Here is a 24,627-nt window from a genome sequence, read left to right as displayed (position 1 = left end):
AGGACGGACAGGTGTTCCTCACTTGTTTCCAGGGCGACGCTGATGAAGCTTCGGGACGCTCGTCACACTCCCCCCCCCTAAGCGACGTCCTGGTCCTGTTGGTAACATGAGACAGTAGGGGAAAATTAGGGGTGGGTGGGAGTGACCCCTGACAGACCTGTGAAAGCTGCCCAGATCCGAGAGAGGCCGTCCGCGTTGGCGTTCGCGGCTCCAGCCCGGTGACACACAACAAAGTGGAAGTCCTGGAGCGAGGAACCATCGTGTCACCCTGGCATTGGTGTCTTTAGCACGAGCCATCCATTGAAGGTGCGTGGTCAGTGACCAGGGTGAACTTCCGGCCAAGGAGGTAGTAGCGCAGCTCCAGGACTGCCCACTTAACAGCCAGGGCCTCCTTTTCCACCGTGGCATAGTTTCTCTCGGCCGGGGTCAGCTTCCTGCTGATATAGATGACTGGATGCTCCTCACCTTCCTGGACCTGTGATAGGACGGCTCCTAGTCCCGTGTCGGAGGCATCCGTCTGCAGCAGGAAGGGGCAGCTAAAGTCCGGGGCTCGGAGAACTGGCGCCGAGGTGAGGGCCCCTTTTACCCTCTGGAAGGCTTCTTCCGTCGCTGGTGTCCATTGTACCTTCTCCGGCTGCCCCTTCCTGGTCAGGTCTGTCAGGGAGGCGGCTAAGGAGGAGAAGTTAGGGATGAAGCAGCGATAGTACCCTGCCAACCCTAAGAAAGCTCGTACCTGGGTTTTGGTCTCGGGTCTCGGGGCCGAGCGTACCGCCTCCACCTTCTTCTCCTGTGGCCGGATGAGACCCCGCCCAACTTGGAAACCCAGGTACTTTGCCTCGGAGAGTGCTAGGTGGCATTTGCGAGGGTTGGCGGTGAGCCCAGCCCTCCTGAGCTCCGAGAGCACCCTCCGTAACCGGTCCAGGTGGTCTTCCCATGCCTCAGAGTGGATTATGACGTCGTCCAGATACGCGGCGGCGTAGGCCTGATGGGGCCGCAACAGGATGTCCATCATCCGTTGGAACGTGGCGGGTGCCCCGTGCAGGCCGAAGGGAAGGGTCCGGTACTGCCAGTGGCCACTAGGGGTGGAAAAAGCAGTCTTGGGTTTGGCTCCCTCAGACAGGGGTACCTGCCAGTAACCTTTAGTGAGGTCCAATGTCGAGATATACCGGGCCCTTCCCAGCCGGTCCAACAGCTCGTCCACCCGAGGCATGGGGTATGCGTCAAACTCGGAGATCTCATTGAGTCGACGGAAGTCATTGCAGAAACGGAGGGTGCCATCCGGTTTCGGGACCATTACGATCGGGCTGGACCATGGGCTACGCGATGGTTCTATCACCCCCAACTTCAGCATTTGTTGTACTTCCTCCTCAATAGCTTGCCGACGAGCCTCAGGGACACGATAGGGCCGTTGCCTGACGATGTCCCCTGGAGGCGTCCGGATGTCATGCTGCAGGACGCTGGTCTGCCCGGGGAGAGGTGAGAACACATCGGAGAACTGACCGATCAGGTGCTGCAGCTCCCCCTTCTGGGCAGCCGAGAGATGGGGGTTGACGTCCACCACCACAGGATCAGAGGTGGCGAAGGCTGCGAGCTGGTCTCTAGTCCCCACCCATTTCTTCAGAAGGTTGATGTGGTAGAGCTGCTCGGTTCTTCTCCGTCCTGGTTGGCGCACGCGGTAAGTAACTGGCCCAATCTTCTCCAGCACCGTGTAGGGCCCCTGCCAAGTGGCCAAGAACTTGCAAGCAGCATTGGGGACTAGAACCATGACTCGATCTCCGGCCTGGAACTCCCGTGGTTGGGCTGCCCGGTTGTAGTGGCGCTGTTGAGCCTGCTGCGCCTTTTGCAAGTGTTCCCGGACTAACGGCATGACCCGGTCGATCCTTTCCTCATCTGCTTTACGTGCTCTACCACCGAGCGATGGGCTGCCGGCTGTTGCTCCCAGGCCTCTTTCGCCACATCCAGGAGGCCGCGGGGTTGCCGGCCAAAGAGGAGCTCAAAGGGGGTGAAGCCCGTGGAGGCCTGGGGAACCGCGGATCCCGAAGAGGACGTGGGGATCATGAGGTCCCAGTCACGTCTGTCCTCCGCGACCACGCGTCTCAGCATCTGCTTTAGGGTCTGGTTGAAGCGTTCAACCAATCCGTCGGTCTGGGGATGGTAGACGGTGGTCCTCAGCTGTTTCACCCGCAACAGCCGGCAGAGGTCAGCCATTAGCCGGGACATAAAGGGGGTACCCTGATCGGTCAGAATCTCTGCTGGGATGCCGACTCGGCTGGAGAGCAGGAAGAGTTCCTGGGCGATGGCCTTGGCGGTGGCCTTTCGGAGAGGGACTGCCTCTGGATACCGGGTGGCATAGTCGACAATCACCAGAATGTGTTCATGTCCCCGGGCAGACTTAGGCAACGGCCCCACAAGGTCCATCCCGATGCGCTCGAAGGGCACCTCGATGATGGGCAGCGGTATCAGCGGGCTGGGGGGAGGCGTCCTGGGTGATGTCACTTGGCAGGTCGGGCAGGCTTGGCAGAACCACTTCACTTGACTTCTAACCCTGGCCAGTGGAAGCGGTCGCGGATCCGTTGGATGGTGTTCACGGCTCCGAGGTGCCCTGCCAAGGGATGGGAGTGTGCCAACTCCAGCACGGTCTCTGTCTTTGTGCGTGGCACCACCAACAATAATTTTCCTCCCCTTCGCTGAGCGACACAATAGAGCAGGCCGTTTTGGACGACGAAATGCGGGAGAGGGTGGGGGCCAGGCTGAGCGTCCTTGCCTTCAATGACCCGGACCTGTGTCCAGCAATGCTTCAGCCTGTCGTCCTCGCGTTGTTCCTTCCCAAACGAGCCCCCTCCCGTCACCTGTTGGAAGACATCATAGAAAAGGTTAGGATTTTGGGAGGGGGACTCACCATCTCTCCCGCTGTCCGAGGCCAAGAGGACGGGGCGCTGACGAGGTCCTTTCCTGGGCCTCCGTCTCCGGCGGTCCCCTCGGGGGCTGGCAGGCTGCATGGTCGTGGCCAGCAGGCGGTCAAACCCGGGCCAGTCTCTCCCGATCAGTACGGGCACGGGAAGGTCTTTCACGACTCCAACTTCCACGGGCCAGGTGCCAGGAGTGGCAGAAATATTCACCCTACGGGCGGGAACTTGTCGTGTATCCCCGTGGACACATGTTATGGGGAGGAAGGTTTTATACTCCATACGCGGAGCGAGAACAAGAGACTGCACCAGGCTGACCGCACTGCCGGAATCCAGGATGGCCCGGAAGGGCTTTCCGTTGATCTTCACGTCCACCTCGGGAGCTCCAATCGGCAGATCGCGGTGCACAATGCAGCCCACCCGCCAGGTTCGAGCGGTAAGTGCGGGAGCCTCTGTTGGCATGGGCTCGTCCCGCGGGGAGGGGACCGCCGGCCTGCTTATTGGTTGCTGGGTGCCCTCCGGCGCGCGTCGCTCCTGAACCACCCTTCGGGGAAACGGCGGCACTCGCTCCCCAGCATCCCGACGTTGGGCTGCATCCGCCAGCTCTATAGCCTCCACAAGCTCCAAGGTGGTGGTTGGATGCCTCATCCCAACCGCTTGACGGTGAGAACGGGGAAGGGCCCGGAGAAGACGGTCGATCACTACGCGTTCCGCAACCTGACTGGCCGATGGGGTGCCTTCCAGCAGCCAGTGTTGCGCGAGCCGTGTGAGGTCGGCGGCCTGGGCACGGGCTGGCAGACGGGGTTTATACTCCCACTCATAGAAATACTGGGCAGCACAGATAGGGGATAACCCCAGGCGGGCCAAAATCTCCTTCTTGACCTCCGCATACTGATCGGCGGAGGTGGTGGGAAGAGCGAAGTATGCCTGCTGAGCTTCACCTGTCAATAGGGGAGCCAGTATCCGTGCCCATTCGTCCGGATGCCACCCTTCAGAGGTTGCTGTTGCTTCAAACATTTGTAAGAAGGCTTCCACATCATCATGAGGGGTCATCTTGGGGAGTAATTTAGCGGCTTGCACTCGGGGGTCCGGCAGCGGAACGCGTTGAGCGGCGGCGGTACGGAGAGCCGCGAGCCCCTGCTCCGTCTCTCCTTGACGGGTGGCGAGGTGCTCAACTATCTGTTGCTGGCGGATGCTAACCTCGGTGAGTCGCTGGAGGATTTCATCCATGTTAGGGGAGGAGCGCTCGCCTGTGACAGAAAACCGGAGACACAAAAACAACAGAAAAAAGAAAAAAAGGTCAGGTGACGCAGATCGCTTGTCAGTGATTCCTCACGAATATGCCCGCATTCTCCACCAGTGTCACGGGGTGAGGAATCACACGACAAGGATTGCAATGTAGTGGCCCCGAAGGGTGGATTTATTGTGAGGAAGGGTAGTGCAACAAGGAAACAGTCTACGTGGGTGCTCCGGTGCGGTGAGTGCCTTCTTCCTCTTTCCCGGTGTAGCAAATCCGTGGGGTGCTCTCATGAGGGGCCGGTCGGTCATACGCTGCTGTCTGTAGGCAAAGAGAGAGGGCAAGTTAGTGCTCAGTCTCCTGGAGAAGTCTCTCTCTGTGGCAGGGCTTGCGTGGCTTATATAGCCGGCCTGTGATGAGCCGCAGCTGTGACCGATCAGCCAGTGATGAGGACGGACAGGTGTTCCTCACTTGTTTCCAGGGCGACGCTGATGAAGCTTCGGGACACTCGTCACAATATATATATATATATATACACATTCTTAAATGCATGTTTTTGACCTGAACAGTATATGTTATTATACTGTATATATTATCATTGAACTTTAACTATTTTGATATGAAAGATGACTATGATATACAGAACTAATATGATTATGATTTTTATTATTCTAGTCTTTTCTGTGTCTCTCCTCAGGTTCTGTGGGGCAGATTCTGACTCAATCTGAAGATCAAAAAGTGAAGCCTGATCAGACTGTCACTATTCACTGTAATCATAAACCAGTAGTGAACTGTGTTAAAAAAGATACCTCTCAGAGATGCATGGCCTGGTACCATCAGATTCCTGGAGAATCTCCTAAACTCCTGATCTATTCCACATCAGACAGAGCTTCAGGTGTTTCTTCTAGATTCAGTGGCAGTGAAAGTGGAAATCACATGGATTTTACTCTGACCATCAGTGGAGTCCAGCCTGAAGATTCAGGAGTTTATTACTGTCAGAGTCAACATGACAAGGGAGTCTCTGGCACCACAGACTGGGTGTTCACACAGTGTAAAATCATCATACAAAAACCTCTCTGTGTGAGTCTGCAGCTTTGAGCTTCTGCAGATGTTGAAGTTGAAGATCATTATTCACCTCACTGACTTTACACAAGCATACACATAGAAACTCTTTAATGCTTGGTGAACTATTGATTTTCATTATTGTCACACACTCCTTAACACATTGTACATAGTTTATTAATAATTAACATCAGAATGTCTTAAGGGTTTCCATTTAAAATTACAACCCAATAAGTGATGTTTTAGATGTGGCCACCAGGGGTCTTTTACACACCCTCTGGACTACTACTCAAATAGATCAAAACCCATGATTAGAAAATAGTTAGTTAAAAAGAACTACCTGGTTTCATGCAAGCCACCCTAATTAAAGGACGCAGATGGAAGCTGGCGTGTCAAAAATATACATTTCTTCATTTCTCAATAGTTCAATAATACAAACAATTAAAAAAAAAAAAAAAAAGACAACTGTAATACTTCATGAAACTTCCCTCAATCAAAACACCAAATGGTCAAGAATGTGTACTGAGTTTCCCTTCAGAGACGTGTCAGAATGTTAAAGCACACCACACGTCACTCTTAATAAATAAGTTAAGAAGAATACACAGGTAAGATAACCCAGTTAAATATAATACACGTGATTCACAGCAATATCCCGCCTCCACACGTACACCACTGCAGGCGTTTGTGTCTTTGGAAAACTACATGCTACCCAATAAGTATTTCAATTAAAAGAACCCCACAGAGTATACATCAGGTTATCAGAGGGAAACAAAACAAAAATACAATGTAAAAAAAAAAAAACTCTCTCTCTCCTCACATGCCCCACGGGCGTTCGGCAAACACTACGTTGTAAATTATGGTAGGCAGTTTGTATATCTAAAGTGATTAGGAAAAACAGTGACTGGACTAGTTTCCTGAATTATGGAGTGAAAACAGTATCAAAACCTCCTACAAATGCACGCGAGAGATCCATTCACAAGATCCACACACGCGCGAGAGATCCATACACACACACACAAATCCACACGCGCGAGATCCATACACATGATGATCCACACACACACACATACATACGAATCCACACGCGCGCGAGATCCATACACATATGGCAAGCCAAAGTATTCATAAACGCCTGCTCGGGCGTCTGATTGCACACTGACACGTCAAAAGCGTGCGTTTTGTCAGCAAAACGCGCGTCCTCGACGTGTGATTTGCCATAAAAACGCGCGTTGTTGACGTGCGCTTTGGGTTCTTGGAACACGCGCGACGGAAACACGTGTTTCTTTTAACCAAAACGCGCATCCACAACGTGTGATTTGCTGTAAAAACGCTCGTTGTTGACGCGCGCTTTGGAGTCACCAAAAACGCGCGTTTTTGACGGGCGTTTATCATAACAGAAATGGGCGTCGAATACTCGCGTTTTTAGTCGGACAAAACGCACATTATGAACGTGTAAACAGGTAAACCAAACTGGCGGTGCAAAGGCCTGTCTGAAGTATCCAGACAGGCGAAAAGAACGTGCTCCCTTCTAGTGTTCTCAAAATGGCACGTCCAAAGCATGTGCTCACTTCATAGGGCTTGAGTCTGTCATGCTTTGTCCGCTAGGATTTGGGGTATTACGGCAAGGCATTGCTGCCACATTGGTATTATTTTTCCCCACAAAACACATTAAACATAAACATTTTTAATTGTATGTGGTTAAGGTTCATTAAAGAAATGGGTCTGATAAACTCTCTATTCTAGATCAGTGGTGTGGTACAATTTATGTGATGTCTAAGGGATGTAAGTTGTTGTTCATTTTAGCAGCTGTGTAATGTTACCTCTATAGCACCATGTAGCACCTAGATGACCACCATGGCTCATAGAATTCTGGTACAGTGCAGGATCACTTTTATCGTCATATTTTGTCAACATTAAACCCGGACCTCGATATTGTGGAAGACACAATTGTAAGGTAGGTTAATCATTGTTTTTCATTCACCGGGTAACACTTTATAATAACTTTTATTAATAGATCATTAACAAACATTATATAGGCCTAATGGTTAACAGATCATTAGTTAACATAAATTCACATATAAAGAAACGTGAAATAATGTGCTTGTTAATGTTTACTAATAACTGTACACTGTGTGCAGAATTATTAGGCAAGTTAATATCCTGGTCGTATTTTTTTTCCCAAGAACATTTTACCAATTCCAAACCACATCAATCTTAATAACTACTATTGATTTTGTATTTAGTAATTTCTAAGTTATATATAATTGTCTATGAAGGCTGAAAGTCAAAAACTCCTTATTTCAGGTGTGCTGAATTATTAGGCAGGCTTTCTTTTACAGATAAAATGAGCCAAGTAAAAAAAAAATAATAATAATTAAATGCCCATGAGAAGGATGCAATACTAATTCAATAATAGAATTAGCAAAGTTAAGGCATGACCATTGGGCAGCAAAATGCTCATTGGGTCAGCAGGGTCAGAAAAAAACAGGTGGAGAAGAAAAGACACGCTAACTGCACAAGAATTAAGGTGAAGAATTAGGTGTGAAACCATCAGGAATCATTTAGTCTCCAGCGCCAGCATTTTCCAGAACTGCAACCTTCCTGGAGTCTCCAGAAGTGCAATGTGTCAGGTTCTCAGAGACCTTGCTTGGGTAAAAAATGCTAAAAAATAACCCTCACTTAATAAGAATAACATGCTGAAGTGTTGTGAAATACATGAAGACTGATTTTGTATAGGCTTTATGGACAGATAAATTGAGAGTGACTCTTGAAGGACCAGCATCACATCCTCTTGTACCACTGTTTGAAGAATTTATCTTCCAGAATCTGGCAGTAAGTTTTAGGAGCTCAGTTTTATTCCATCTCCTATCCTAAAAAGTCTGTCTTGCAGAGATTGACTAAAATGAGTTATTCATATGATTATGGACATCTCGAAAATCTACAAAGGATTTTAACATGTTATTCAATCATTAATAGCTTTTCTTAATGTACAACACTTTTGCTGCTGTTGAGGTATACGGGTAGGGTTAGGGACAGGTTTGGTGGTTTAAGGTTGGGTAAGGGGTCAGCAGTGTACAGGGGTCAATTTGATAAGGGAACGTGATTCAATCCGTTTATATTTCATTGCTTTGGTAAATTATACATATATTTTCCTGAAAATTTGTTTCCCCCCTCCTGTTGATGTATGATTCAAAGAATATTCTGTTTAATGATACACACCAGTATACTAATATAAGTGTAATAAAAACATGTTTTGCACCAAAATTACAATGTGTTTATGTCTTTACCAAGCATTTAGCTAAACTTAACTAACCACCCTTTACACAAACATAGTTACAGTAGCTAAAAGTCCAGTGATAATAAAGATACTAAAAAATGTGTAAATATTTATAAACATTTACAAATGATGAATAGTCTCAACTTTAGATTGGGTACTGCAAAAACATGAACAAATGATTAATAAATTATTTGTAAAGATGTGAAAATAGGGTTAATTCTGGTCATTTGGGAAACTTTTTGCCATCAAAATGACTGCTCATGAAGGTACTAATGATTAGTAAATGTTTATAAACCTTTACAATTGATGAATAGTTTCCACTTTAGATTGGGTATGCAAAAACATTAACAAATAATTAAGTGATTTAAGATGTGCAAATAATAGGAGTCTACACAGCAAACAAAGACCAAATATATGACTTTTACAGACTGTGATTGAGTTAATGAATATATTAACATAAATAGTTTGTGCTTATAATTACTAATTCAGCTATATTTTCACAACATTTGTAAATGTAACAAGGAGAATTAGCTAATATGTGAACTGAAGTTTAATGACATTTGTTTAATGTGTTTTGTGGGGGAAAATAATACCTATGTGGCAGCAATGCCTTGCCGTAATACCCCAAATCCTAGCGGACAAAGCATGACAGACTCAAGCCCTATGAAGTGAGCACATGCTTTGGACGTGCCATTTTGAGAACACTAGAAGGGAGCACGTTAATTTCTCCTGTCTGGATACTTCAGACAGGCCTTTGCACCGCCAGTTTGGTTTACCTGTTTACACGTTCATAACGTGCGTTTTGTCCGACTCAAAACGCGAGTATTCGACGCCCATTTCTCTTATGATAAACGCCCGTCAAAAACGCGCGTTTTTGGTGACTCCAAAGCACGCATCAACAACGAGCGTTTTTACAGCAAATCACACGTCTTGGACGCGCGTTTTGATTAAAAGAAACACGCGTTTCCGTCGCGCGTGTTCCAAGAACCCAAAGCGCACGTCAACAACGCGCGTTTTTATGGCAAATCACACGTCGAGGACGCGCGTTTTGCTGACAAAACGCACGCTTTTGACGTGTCAGTGTGCAATCAGACGCCCGAGCAGGCGTTTATGAATACTTTGGCTTGCCATATTCGACAGACGCAGACGTCACGTTCGGCAGACGCAGACGTCACGTTCGACAGACGCAGACGTCACGTTCAGTGAGACGAGTGCATGTAACAGCGTAATATTAATGGACCCGGCCGAACGCCATACTCGCACGCATGTGTGGATTCGTGTACGCGCATGTGGATCTCTCGCGTGTATTTGTAGGAGGTTTTGATACTGTTTTCACTCCATACTGAATAGCGAACAAATGTTTGCACAATGTATCCTCGCCACAATCTCACACTGCGTTACTGTAGCAGTTTGCCCAGAGCAACCGATTTGTCCACTGGCCAATATCCAGCCTCAAACAACGACAACAGCACTGGTTTGAAGCCGCGATCCTGATGCTTTCATCCATATCATTCCCCACGCTGTACCGACACGCTATGCTGAAACGCTACGTCACACTAAATAACCAGCTGAGCAATGAAGCGCTCGGAGGTGGCGTCTACTGGGTCCTAATGCCCTACCCATTACATATAAACAAGTTTCGGGAGGAGCACGCACAGATAATTTACACGGCCAATTCATCATTAGTAATTACACCATCTATCCAATCAGCGCAACCCCTATAAATAATCAAGCACCAAATACGCATAACCTTTACTCAGTTTATTATATCATGTAAGTGTGAACTCGTGAAAATAATAAAGGAAGTTCACCATGGCCAAAGCCAATGAAATAAAAAGTTTTCACATCAGTCCCTGGTGAAAAGCCACCAACATTTTACTATGAAATTAAATGGTTAGTGGAGTAACTGGGAAACTTTATTATCTTTAATGTATCTCATTTATAGTATATGTAAGATCATTGACAGCTGGGTGTTCACACAGGTATTGGGAAAACTTCCCTTAGTCAGGTTACTGAACATCTTCTAATGCAACTGTAGGTGCTGAAAAGAGAATGAAAACAATCAATAAATATGACACTCAAGCACTCACAAAGTTTAATTTTGTTTAATATAATTAACTCAATAATGTATTTATTTTTATTTTTTAAAATTAATTTCTATTCCATCCTCCTTCTCCTGTAACATATTATTTCCATAATCCAAATCCAGGCTCATTTTTTAAAATAATATTTAACAAATTTTTCATGTACATATTCATTCATTCATTCATTCATTCATTCTTCTGTGAATGTGTGAATTAGTATAGGTTTACTGAGCTCTGCTCAAGCTGAGAACTAACATAAATCTAAGTGGTCGCTATGAATAATAGGCACAAGTTTTTTTCTATTGGACTTTCCCAGTAACTTGTCTGTATATCTGTATATTTTAAATTATTTTATCAAATTAAATTATTCAATATTGTATATACTGTATAATAAAAATAATAATTAATTAAATGTAGCGAAAATATTTTAACATAAACATCTCTTTTACTGTTATTGATATTTTAAATAATCTCTACATATCCATGCTGCTCATCACAATATCACATGTCCTAAAAACTTAAAAACCAATAAAAGTGGCACAGTATTTCATATTTTAATAATAATTCAGCACCGTATTTAAGACAAAATGCTTTTATTTGGCAGCAAGAATAAAAAGATCAACAAAACATTCGTAGCATTGTAGTTGTAGAGTTACAACAGATAAGAATATATGAGCAATATACCAACAGCATGAAAGATTAATTGTTGAGCATTGGCTGATTTAGGACAGTGTGTCAGTGTGTGTGTTTCACTGGTCATTGCACTGCTGTGTGTCGAGGCTCTTGGTCACTGCATTGTGGGACGGGTGCGTGGCGTCACAGCTGACGGTTGTTGCTCTGCTCCACTCACTCTCAGTGAGGCTCAGGCTGCTGCTCCAGCTGTACAGTCCATCCTTCTGCAGCTGACCGGGACTCAGATTGACACCAGAGCTCCTGCTGCTGTCGTCCACCTTCCAGCTCAGCTTCCAGTCAGAGGGGAATCCCTTACTGGCCACACACAGCACTGTAGCCTTACCCTGCTGCAGCTCGTCTCTGGAGGGAGGCAGCACCGTGAGAGCGGGACGAGCCGCAGCTAAAGAGAGACACAGAAACTGTGAGGTTTCGTTCTTCTGAAAAACAGCTCTATCAGTCTTTCTGACTGTCTTTCACTTCCCTTTAAGAGATTCAGAGTTAATCAAGCAGATGTCAAGTGCAACAGCCCGTAAAAAAAACACATTTACTCACTCTTAATATTCAGATTTTAGATAATCAGTATTCATTACTGTATAATATATGGTAACACTTTACAATAAGGTTTCATTTGTTAACCTTAACCTTAGAAAACTATAGTTAACACAAACATGGAAAAATACTACAAAAGCATTTATTAATCTTAGTTGATGTTAATTTGAATTATATAAATAATATATATTATTAAATAAATATAATTAAATAAAAAAAGTTTGATAAAACAATTATTTAATGGATCTGCACTAAGCATCAACTAAAAATCAACAGTTATTTTTATTAACTAACATTAATAAAGATAAATGATTGCTATATCAAATATATTGCTTATTAGTTGGCTAATGCATTAGGTCAGTGTTAAAAAACAAGATGTATAACTATATCAGACTAATACCGGTTTTAAATATCTCGCTCTCAGATTCTGATTTGTAACAGCATACTCAGACTTCAAAAATAAAATTATTTTGTGTTTTATTTAATAAATATTTCACAGAAAATTAAGATTTTGTTTTGTTTCTATATTAAAATATCCAAAAGAAAAAAATTATTTTCATTAGACAATCATTAAACATTTATATTTGTAATTTGATATATAACAATATATTTAGATTTTTATATTTGTTTAGTTTTCAGTTAGAGTAATGTAACTGACATTTGAAACAGGAGTAAGACATATTTCTCAAGTGAAACACACACACACACACACACACACACACACACACACAAAAAAAAGAATATACTAACAATTTACCAATTAGTTGGATAAATTATTGATTGTGGTCATGTTACACAAGGTAAGATCTGAATTCCCCCCCCCCTAGTTTATTCTTGTATCCCTTGTTCAATCAGCCTTTCCTTTTTTACGTAAATATTTTTTGAAATAAAAAGAGATTTACTTACTTCCAACTGAGAGTCGAGTTCCTCCACCGAAAGTCCACCACAGTGATACAAACTCAATCAACATCTGTACAAAAACCTCCTGCACTAAAACACACTGACACCAACACTCAAAATAACACTGACACTGACACTAAAACTAATAATGCATTTTAGTCTAATTCAGTTACATCAAAAATAGAAATAAATTGTTAACAAATAAAATGCTACAAAATGTATTTTTAATGATTTTGAGGTAAATTCCAGGATGCATGTGAGTGTGTTTTGCATATTAACTGAGCACTGCACTTAAAACGGCTGTCACGTCCCTGGACTGTCTTGTGTGTGTTTTGCTCCCCATGTGTGCCCTGTGACCTAGTTTCTGTCTCCCCTTGATTGGTTAATTTAATTCCAGGTGTGTCTCCTTTAGTTCCTTGATTGTCCTGTCTTTAAAACCCCAGTCCTTTCAGTTAGTGTTTGTCGGTCTTTGAAAGTCATCCTGTACGTCAACCTAAGTGTCTACGTAAGTGTCTACCCTACCTGTGATCTGTGTTCCTGTCTATATATTAAACTCCCGTGTTGCTAATTCCTCGTCTTCTCGTTCCTGGTTCCCGTGCTCCCCTGTGAGATGTGACAGAAAGACCGACCTATACATTAACCTCCGCATTTTTCCCTCCGTTTTGTTTTCTCGTTTTACCCAGTGTTTTTTCTTTCCGTTGTGTTCGATGGATCCCTATGTTCGGCCCGAATTCCTCCTCCTCCTGCTGGAGCAGGGGGACAGATCTCTCGAGGACCACACCAGACTATTCCTGATGTTAGCTAATGACACCAGCTACCCGGACGGCACGCTCTGCTCATTCTACAACGCAAGTCTGAACACCGCGTGCAGAGCGCTGTCGTTCGAGGATGGTCCTCGAGAGGATTTCGCCGCCGTGGAGTGGATGCTGGTGAGAAACGGATCACCCTCACCGTCTCTTCCGAGGATGATCTCGCCAGATCCACTCCAGACCCAGAGCCCAGCCCACCAACTCCCAGCGGTGCACGGAGCATCAGCCCGAGCCCACCGATGACGGAGAGCCATTGCCGCTGCGATCTGCGAGCCAGCGAAGCCGGCGACTGAGCGGAAGATCGCCCGGAAGTTGAGCCCAACACGTCAGATCAGGTGCGAGCGGCGGCGGTGCCCATCGCGAGGAGCCAACCGTGGGCGGTGTGAGCGCGGAGTGGAGCTCCGCCCCCTGCATCACGGCTGAGGATGAGCTGATCATCTATCTGGGGCAGCTGGACATGGAGGAGGATTTACTGGACTGGGAAACGGATCTGAGGTCAACGTTTCCCTTCACCAGCCGCCGTTCGCGGTCCAGGAAAACCCGCCGGCAGAGAGTATGGCAAGCCCGGCAGAGAGTATGGCAAGCCCGCCGGCAGAGAGTATGGCAAGCCCGCCGGCAGAGAGTATGGCAAGCCCGCCGGCAGAGAGTATGGCAAGCCCGCGGCAGAGAGTATGGCAAGCCCGCCGGCAGAGAGTATGGCAAGCCCGCCGGCAGAGTATGGCAAGCCCGCGGCAGAGAGTATGGCAAGCCGCCGGCAGAGAGTATGGCAAGCCCACCAGAGCCGGCCCCTCGCAAGAGCCCGCCAGTGCCTGCCCCTCGCAAGAGCCCGCCAGTGCCTGCCTCGCAAGAGCCCTCTAGAGTCTCCGCTGGTTCCGTCCAGCACAGCGCTTCAGCGCCCCCAGTGCCTGCGCCACGAAGGAGCTCCCAAGAGTCTCCGCTGGTTCCGTCCAGCACAGCGCTTCGAGCGCCCCCAGTGCCTGCGCCAGAAGGCGCTCCCAAGAGTCTCCGCTGGTTCCGTCCAGCACAGCGCTTCAGCGCCCCCAGTGCCTGCGCCAGAAGGCGCTCCCAAGAGTCTCCGCTGGTTCCGTCCAGCACAGCGCTTCGAGCTCCCCAGTGCCTGCGCCACGGCGCTCCCAAGAGTCTCCGCTGGTTCCGTCCAGCACAGCGCTTCCCGAGCGCCCCCCAGTGCCTGCGCCAAGAAGGCGCTCCCAAGAGTCTCCGCTGGTCCCGTCCAGCACAGCGCTTCCCGAGCGCCCCCCAGTGCCTACACCAAGAAGGCGCCTCCCTGTCTCCGCGCTGCAAGAGCGACTCCCTGTCTCCGCTGCCAGAGCGCCCCAAGTGTCCGCGCTCAAGAGCGCCCCCAGTGCCGGCCCCTCGCAAGTGCCCGCCAGTGCCGCCCCTCGCAGTGCCCACCAGTGCCTGCGCCACGAAGGCGCCTCCCTGTCTCCACGCTGCAAGAGCGCCTCCCTGTCTCCGCGCTGCCAGAGCGCCCCCAAGTGTCCGCTCTTCAAGAGCGCCCCCCAGTGCCGGCCCCTCGCAAGTGCCCGCCAGTGCCGGCCCCTCGCAAATGCCCACCCTCCCACCGCTCCTGCCTCCTCCACCGCTGTCGCCTGGCAGCCCCTCTGCTCGCCTCAGCCCACCATCAATGCGGTGCGAGCCCCACAGGACTGCCATCCTCCAGCGTCGCCGGGGCTGGAGTATCCTCACCTCCACCTCCAACCTCCTCGGCCCGGACTCTGCCTCGGCCCGTTGACCCAGCGGCTCCACCTCGGCTCCTAGCTCCCTCGCCTCCACCGTCACCCGTCGATCCTCCAGCTCCACCAGGCTCCCTCGTCCCTCCGGCTCCGCCTTGGTCGGGCGTCGACCCGCCATCGCCTCAGGACTCCGCTCCTCCGGCTGCACCTCGTCGCTCCGTCCCACCGGCTCAGTTGGGCTCCTTCCTCCCGCCAGCTCCACCTTGGTCCTCAGTCGCTCCGGCTCCGCCGCGGATCTCCGGAGCTCCGCCTTCGCCTCGGTCGCCAGAGCACTCTGCTCCACCTTGGCCCCCCGGATCCTCGGCATTCCCCTGGCTCGTCGGCTCTCCGTCTCCGCCTCGGGCTCCTCCACCACCTGCTCCGCCGCTGGTCGGCCCCTGGAGTCGGAGGCCATTCCTCCTCCATGGCTCCTCCCTCCGCCGGCTCCACCGTGGGCCATCATCATGGCTGTGGCCTGGGTCCGCCAGGCTCCTCCTGCTCCGGGTCCCTCCTGTCTCTTCCCTGGCTCCTCCCTCCTTCGTTGCCTCCCTGGTCTCTGTCTGCCGACCTCCTCCCGGTGGTCCGTCCTCCTCCTGAGCCTCCGCCATGGTTCCCACCCGTTTCCCCCCCCCTCTGTTGTTCCACGGTGCGAGGACGCACCTTCCGGGAGGGGGGAGTAATGTCACGTCCCTGGACTGTCTTGTGTGTGTGTTTTGCTCCCCATGTGTGCCCTGTGACCTAGTTTCTGTCTCCCCTTGATTGGTTAATTTAATTCCAGGTGTGTCTCCTTTAGTTCCTTGATTGTCCTGTCTTTAAAACCCCAGTCCTTTCAGTTAGTGTTTGTCGGTCTTTGAAAGTCATCCTGTACGTCAACCTAAGTGTCTACGTAAGTGTCTACCCTACCTGTGATCTGTGTTCCTGTCTATATATTAAACTCCCGTGTTGCTAATTCCTCGTCTTCTCGTTCCTGGTTCCCGTGCTCCCCTGTGAGATGTGACAACGGCACTGATGATTAGTGTGTGACACAAACACACACACACACTTGAGAAACAATGATTTCTCTTATACTATTGCTGGGGACACTTGCTCAAGGTACAAAAATATATTTTTACATTATGACAAAAAATAAAAACCTGTGGAATTGTTAAATTTTTTTTAATTTGTGCTTTGCTTTTGTGCTTTTTAACGGTTTTATAGCAGGCATAATTATCTCTTGTATTTAACGATTTTCTTTGCTTGTATTTTAAATAATTGTAATACTTGTTTTTGATCTCTCTCTCAGTGTCTCATGAAGAGGTTCAGTCTCCTGAGTCTCTGTCTGTTAAAGCAGGAGATTCTGTCTCTATCAGCTGCACTGGGACCAGCGGAGTTGGTGATGATATGAGCTGGTATCTGCTGAAAACTGGAGAAGCTCCTAAACTCCTGATCTACACAGCCAGTCAACTTGAATCTGGAGTCCCAGATCGGTTCAGTGGAAGTGGATCTGAACCTGATTTCACACTGAACATACGTGGAGTCCAGCCTGAGGATGCAGGAGTTTATTACTGTATGGGGATTTATGAAGGCCCAGTGTTCACACAGTGAAACAGCATCATACAAAAACCTCCCTCAATCAGACTCCATGAGAATTAGTTAGTTCAGTAAGAATGCAATTTGAATAAATATATTCTGGCTGTGTTTGTAACAAAACATATTCTCAAATTTATCATTTTAATTGTTTTAATCCTAAACAGAGAACTGTATAAATTTCAGGCTAGGTGCAATAATTTGTAACATTTTAAACAACAGTTAAAACAGTGGTTAAGATTTAAATTATTCAATCTGTTCATGACATTTGAATGGTCATTATTTCAGTTGAAAAGAAAGTAAATGAAGAAAAGTTAGCCTTATTGCCAATTATCTTTGACTCAGTTGTCAAGCTTATCCAACTTTCAAAAACAGATTCACAGGCTGGAATAACTGTTTAAATGCAGCATATATAAACACACCACATTATTCTCTGTTTGAATAATACATTATTCTGCATATGAACATTAGCCAATTAAAACATAACATAATTCTCTTTTTAATTATATTTTCAGTTTTAAAATGTACGTATTCTTGCTCCTCACAACCACAATATTATATATGTACATTATACTTTATTTCATAATATACAACCCGAATTCCGGGAATGTTGGGACGTTTTTTAAAATTGAATAAAATGAAAACTATAAGAATTTCAAATCACATGAGCCAATATTTTATTCACAATAGAACATAACAATTTGTGCAATTTTTTGCACAAAGTGAGCTCATTTCAAATTTGATGCCTGCTATAGGTCTCAAAATAGTGGACGGGGGCATGTTTACCATGGTGTAGCATCTCCTCTTCTTTTCAAAACATTTTGAAGGCATCAGGGCATCGAGGTTATGAATTTATGGAGTTTTGGTGTTGGAATTTGGTCCCATTCTTGCCTGATATAGGTTTCCAGCTGCTGCTGAGTTCGCGGTCGTCTTTGATGTATTTTTCATTTAATGATGCACCAAATATTTTCTATAGGTGAAAGATCTGGACTGCAGGCAGGCCAATTCAGCACCCGGACTCTTCTACTACGAAGCCATGCTGTTGTAATAGCTGCAGTATGTGGTTTTGCATTGTCTTGCTGAAATACACAAGGCCTTCCCTGAAATAGACGTCGTCTGGAGGGGAGCATATGTTGCTCTAAAACCTTTATATACCTTTCAGCATTCATAGTGCCTTCCAAAACATGCAAGCTGTCCATACCGTATGCACTTATGCACCCCCATACCATCAGAGATGCTGGCTTTTGAACTGAACGCTGATAACATGCTGGAAGGTCTCCCTCCTCTTTAACCCGGAAGACCCTGCGTCCGTGATTTCCAACAAGAATGTCAAATTTGGACTCGTCTGACCATAGAACACTTTTCCACTTTGAAACAGTCCATTTTAAATGAGCCTTGGCCCACAGGACACGACGGCGCTTCAGGACCACGTTCACGTATGGCTTCCTTTTTGCATGATAGAGCTTTAGTTGGCATCTACAGATGGCACGGTGGATTGTGTTTACTGACAGTGGTTTCTGGAAGTATTCCTGGGCCCATTTCGTAATGTCAATGACAGAATCATGCCAATGAGTGATGCAGTGTTGTCTGAGGGCCCAAAGACCACAGGCATCCAACAAAGGTCTTCGGACTTGTCGCACAGAGATTTCTCCAGTTTCTCTGAATCTTTTGATGATGTTATGCACTGTAGATGATGAGATTTGCAAAGCCTTTGCAATTTGACGTTGAGGAACGTTGTTTTTAAAGTATTCCACAATCTTTTTATGCACTCTTTCACAGATTGGAGGGCCTCTGCCCATCTTTACTTCTGAGAGACTCTGCCTCTCTAAGACAGCCCTTTTATAACTAATCATGTTACAGACCTGATGTTAATTAACTTAATTAGTTGTTAGATGTTCGCCCAGCTGAATCTTTTCAAAATTTCTTGCTTTTTCAGCCCTTTGTTGCCCCCGTACCAAATTTTTGAGACCTGTACCAGGCATCAAATGTTAAATGAGCTCATTTAGTGGATAAAAGTGTACAATTTCTCAGTTTAAACATTTGTTATGTTCTCTGTGTTCTATTGTGAATAAAATACCGGCTCATGTGATTTGAAAGTCTTTTAGTTTTCATTTTATTCAAATAAAAAAAAAAAGTCCAAACATTTCCAGAATTCGGGTTGTACAGTATATTATAAAAGTAATTATCAAATATGTAACAGTTTTTATTTAATTTTGTAGGGCGGTTGGTATTTAAATGGTATGTGAAGTCAAACATCATGATCAGCATCTGTTCCTGAATGAACATCATTTGTTGATTCTGGAACATTCATTGTCTGTGCTAAAGAAATGAAGAGTTCAGATGCAAAAACCTCCAAGTGCCATCTGAAATTTTCTTCAAAAATTAGCATTTTTATCAGGCTTCTGTGTGTAGGTTCAGTAATTTCACTTTAAAACCAATGAATAAGTTCTTTTCATTGCCATTAAACTGAAATAACTGAACATAAACACAGCAGGCTGATAAAAATGATCATTTTAGAACAAAATTTGAGATGGCACTTAGAGGCTTTTGCATCTGAACTCTTCAAATATATCCTATAGCCATAAAATATGGCACAAGCAATAGGGAAATTATAGGTTGATAAGAATGGTGAATCAAAAAGTGCCTGTCTTTATGAAGGAATCATTTAATCAAAAATATCTGGCTCAGCCAGATTATCAGTTGAAATATGTTCCTTGACAGTACGAGAGGTTGTTGTTCTCAGAAAGAACATTTACATTGAGAAGATACTTTGCATTGAACTGCATGCTTCAGTGCTCTGAAGGTCTTTATAGATCTGTGACTTTATGATTTTATGACTGACTGCTCTCCCTCATGATAACAGATCATAAAGCAAACATGACTTTAATGGCCGTCATCATTTGGATACTCACAACCTGCATCTGGAGTAAGTATATAGAAATTCATATCATCAGCTGATTTACAGAAAACTATAAAAAATCAAACAATCCACAGAGCCACTGCAGATGGTGAGATCAAGATGTAGTTTAGACTTTATTTATTTTTATATAATGTATGTATTAATAAACATTTTTATATATTCTACATATTATTACTCAAATGTGCTTATCAGTTTTATATTATTCTACAGCATTTTCTGTCTCTCTTCAGGTTCTGTAGGGCAGATTCTGACTCAATCTGAAGATCAAACAGTGAAGCCTGATCAGACTGTTACTATTCACTGTAATCATAAACCAGCTGTGAACCGTTATAAAACAGGTACTTCTCAGTACTGCATGGCCTGGTACCATCAGATTCCTGGAGAAGCTCCTAAACTCCTGATCTATTACACATCAGACAGAGCTTCAGGTGTTTCTTCTAGATTCAGTGGCAGTGAAAGTGGAAATCACATGGATTTTACTCTGACCATCAGTGGAGTCCAGCCTGAAGATTCAGGAGTTTATTACTGTCAGAGTGAACATAACAAGGGAGTCTCTGGCACCACAGATCTTGTGTTCACACAGTGTAAACGCATTATACAAAAACCTCCACAGCTTTGAGCTTCTGCAGATGCTGATGTTGAAGATCATTATTCACCTCACTGACTTTACACACAAACACACACAAACACAGAGATTCTTTAAGGCTGTTCTGCTGTTGATTTCCATCATGTTTCGCAATCCTCAACACATTCTACATATTTTCTTAATAATAAACATCAGAATGTCTCAGTCAGGTTTCCACATGAATCTCAGTGGTCACTATAAATGAAATGTTTAATTCACAGTCTGTATATTTATTTGAAAAATTAAATTATCAGATTAAATGATTCAGTTTAAAACCGGTTCAGTGGATAGTACATCCAGTATAATATACCCCCAAAAATAAAAATCAATAGTATTATAGCTTCTTTTTGTTTATTTTAAAATGTTTAATAACATAATAAGAAGTCAACACCATACATGAATCAAAATGCTTTTATTTGTCAGCAAGCTTAAAACAATATACTAAACATTCACAGCATTGCAAATTCTTTTGTTGACTGATTTAGGACAGTGTGTGTGCTTTGTAATGGTTTTGGAATTGAATGGAATTAATACTGTAGATTAATTCTCAAGACAAGTATCAGAATTTATCTGCTTCTGTCTGAACTGACTGATATTGTGAAGTTTTTGTATGGTTTTTGTTTGATGTTATTGCACACTGTGAACCTGTCACTGTAAACCCCCATATAATAATCTCATGCATCTTCAAGCTGGACTCCACGTATGTTCAGTGTGAAATCAGGTTCAGATCCACTTCCACTTAACTGGAACTCCAGATTCAAGTTCACTCATTGAGTAGATAAGGCATTTAAGAGCTTCTCCAGGTTTCTGCAGATACCAGCTCATGTAATCTTGAACTCCGCTGGTCCCAGTGCAGCTGATAGAGACAGAATCTCCTGCTTTAGCAGGCAGAGAAGGTTGAACCTCTTCATGAGACACTGAAGAGATCCAGACTCTTAGTCTCTATCTGTTAAAGCGCGAGATTCTGCTTCTGTCAGCTGCACTGCAACTTCTGGGATTGGTTATTTCATGAGCTGAAACCTGGAAAAGCTCCTAAACTCCCGATTTACTATATTGATTTACTATCTTTTTTTTTTTTTTTTTTTTTTACCTAACTTCTTCTATAACATGTAGAATTTCCATAATCCATACCTTTTTCATTATTATTTATTTTTGTCATTTTATTTATTTGTTTGTTTGATTATCTGTCTGTGAATATATGAGTTGAATGTGTAGGTTTAATACTGCGCTCAGTACAAGCTGAAAAAGAGCATATCTCATGAAAGGTGAATGAAAGGTTCAGTCCATATTGTGTCTGTTTGACATAAAAATATATGCTATATATCAAGCATAGCGTTAGTTCTGGCAGGTCACGTTAGTCAAGCTCGTATCAGCTGACTCTCAGCTGATCCCCATCTACCTATAGGAATATGACATCTGCATTCATATATAAGGTCCAGTGTTGGGCAAGCTACTTGAAAAATGTAGTGAGCTAAGCTAACAGTTACTCTTCTTTAAATTAAGCTTAACTACACTAAAGCTACAGCCCTGGGAAATGTAGCAAGCTAAGCTACGGCAACATGGCAAAAGTAGTTTACTACATCCAAGCTATTTAAAAAATTTTTTAATTCTATTGAACCAACATCATACCAAGTCAATGCTCTCTCAGTGATCTATAAAACTGTCAGTCAAGCAGATAGACAGACATGTTGAGTTTAATTGTTTATTCAACAGCCAATTTGGCAACATAATCAGTATCAAATACAGGGCCGGATTGACCTCAAATTGTGACATAGGCAAAATAAATTTTTGCTGTCGGCCGGAAACCTCCTATTGGTAGTTGATATTGTGGCTTTATTGTGTACAGATACATTTATATAAATGGTAACACTTCACAATAAGGTTCAGTAGTTAACATTAGTTATCTGGTGTAACATGAACTAAGAATGAACAATACTTCTGCAGCATTTATCTTAATGTTAATTTCAACATTTACTAAGGCATTATTAAAATCAAAAGTTGTTTGTTAACATTTGTTAATGCACTGTGAACTAACATGAAGTTTTACCAGTTTTCTGTCATTATGTGGGCGTTCAGTTTTTTTCTGTTATTTGGCCAAAGTATCATAATATGAAAGATTAAGCGCTTCGCACGAGCTATTTGGCTGTGACTTGACAACACATGCTAGAGAAACTCTTCTCCGCTCCTCAAAAACAAAAAACAAACAAAAAAAGCATTAGCTTTTGTTTTTTGAGTACAGAAACCGATGTACTTATTCAATCAACAGTTCATTATTTACCTTCAGACTGCAAACAAGCTGAGATGTGCGCTGCACTTCATTGACGAAAGAGGCGGGAGGAATAATGAGGTTTGACTGACAGCTTGAGGAGCCAATGGCGTTACGAGCTTTAGTGTCTGTGGCGTCACTTACTGATCCAGGATCAGTGATCCGTAGCTGTTTTATTTCCGTTTTGAGCTTGAGTTTCAGAATGCATTCTTTGGAAAATGTAACGTTAGCTTTTGTTGACGCTACAGCGCTACTTGATCAAAAAAAGAGCTTAACTACAGAAAAGCTATTTGATTCAGAAAGCAGTGACGCTACTGACACGCTACTGAGAAATGTAGTTAAACTACTAGCGTCACTACTTGTAGCGACGCTACTGCCCATCACTGATAAGGTCCCTCAGTATTATCAGCAGTTTTTACATTGCTCAATAGCTAATTACCCTCCTCCATCCCCAACTCCTCCTCTGTCAGTCAGGATTCAGCCTTCTGATTCTCCTTTGAATAAGACTAATGCTAAAATGTGTACATAAAATTATTGAACATTAACGATATCTGCAATACATTTATGTTGGTTCTGTTCTGTTTACCCTGGGGGGTTATCGCTGCTCTCCCTGCTCTCTTCCATGCTAGGCTGCATGGATGCGCAGGGAGTTCTTGCCCAGAACAGAACCATCTCCCAAATGTAAACCTTACAAATGACTTTTATCTTGTAACAGTAATAGTAATATTAAATATATGTAAGAAATATAATAATGATAGAGATACATGTAAATGTACATTGCTTGTCTTCAGATTTATATTTGAATGCTTCTCTATCAGTTACTTCTCATTTATTTCATTTACTATTTGTCAGAACAGCTTTTTAGAGGACATAATGAAAAGATTATTTTCCAAAAATGCTGCTTAAATTTTTTTTTAGGTTCACATCTGTGATTAATGTGATTAACTGAAAATTTATATCAATTCTCATTCTGCATCTACTTCCAGTACTCATTTTGGTTCCTCTTCTGTCCACAAAGTCCACGAAGATTCTCATTTACATTATCATTAATGATTCTCAGAGCAATATAATCCTGCAAAATGCATGCTTGATTGTTTTATCACATTAAGTCTAAATCTAAGAGGCAACTGATGTGAGTGTTTTGCATGTTTATGGCTTCACACACAAAACCCCTCTGATGATCGATGTGTGTTCAGTCCCTCAGTGTCACTGACAAACACAATCATGTCTCTTTTACTAATTCTGGCTACACTGGGTCTGCTTGCTCAAGGTTAAAACTTATTTTTCTACATTATCAGAGCTTGGTATTTACTTTGTTAAGCTTTTAACTCTGTTGTGCTTTGTTTTTATTTTTAATTGCAAGAGATTTTACAAAGAATATCTCATTATTTGTATTTAAATTTAACACTTACCTTTTGTTCATCAGTGTCTCACCAAGAGTCTGTTAAAGCAGGAGATTCTACTTCTATCAGCTGCACTGCATCTTCTGGAATTGGTTATGCCATGAGCCGGTATCTGTTGAAACCAGGAAAAGCTCCTAAACTCCTGATCTACAGAACTAGTTACCTTGCATCTCGAGTTTCAAACCGGTTCAGTGGAACTTATTCTGGATATGAATTTACACTGAACATACGTGGAGTCCAGCCTGAGGATGAAGGAGATTATTACTGTATGGGGGCTTATAGTGCTTCAGTGTTCACACAGTGAAACAACATCATACAAGTACACTGTAAAAAGTGATAAGTTGACTTATAAGTAAACCCATTGGCTTAACATTTTTAAGTAAATGATAATTAAAAAAAAAAAGTTATTTGAATTGTCAAGTTCACTTCACTTTTTTTAAATTTAAATTATTATGTACTTAATCATTTTAAGGCAACGGGTTTCCTCAATTTTTTTAAGTTAAGTCAACTTTCACTTTTTACAGTGTACCTCCCAGTCTGACGACACAGTAAATGAAATCATGCAGTAACTATGAACTCATTTCCATTAAATGAAAAATGAATTCCTTAGTATGAACA

At 44.2% G+C, this 24,627-nt stretch overlaps 3 gene segments (V, D, J or C); 2 read left to right on the top strand and 1 right to left on the bottom strand.

The window, feature by feature from the left end:
• Window positions 1-11,142: 11,142 nt before the first annotated feature.
• Window positions 11,143-12,974, bottom strand: LOC131526116 (Ig kappa-b4 chain C region-like). The segment is given in 2 exon segments: window positions 11,143-11,638; window positions 12,694-12,974. Coding segments are annotated over 2 exon segments (387 nt in total).
• A 3,307-nt stretch (window positions 12,975-16,281) lies between these two features.
• LOC131525142 (immunoglobulin kappa variable 1-6-like) lies at window positions 16,282-16,813 on the top strand. The segment is given in 2 exon segments: window positions 16,282-16,321; window positions 16,512-16,813. Coding segments are annotated over 2 exon segments (342 nt in total).
• Window positions 16,814-19,340: 2,527 nt separating this feature from the next.
• LOC131526115 (immunoglobulin kappa variable 3-11-like) lies at window positions 19,341-20,723 on the top strand. The segment is given in 2 exon segments: window positions 19,341-19,721; window positions 19,946-20,723. Coding segments are annotated over 2 exon segments (462 nt in total).
• Window positions 20,724-24,627: the final 3,904 nt, after the last annotated feature.

This window comes from Onychostoma macrolepis, chromosome 19 (genome assembly GCF_012432095.1).
Source record: "Onychostoma macrolepis isolate SWU-2019 chromosome 19, ASM1243209v1, whole genome shotgun sequence".
Lineage (NCBI taxonomy): Eukaryota > Metazoa > Chordata > Actinopteri > Cypriniformes > Cyprinidae > Onychostoma > Onychostoma macrolepis.
Note: the sequence above shows the minus strand (reverse complement) of the source record. Positions and strands in the feature narration are given on the sequence as shown.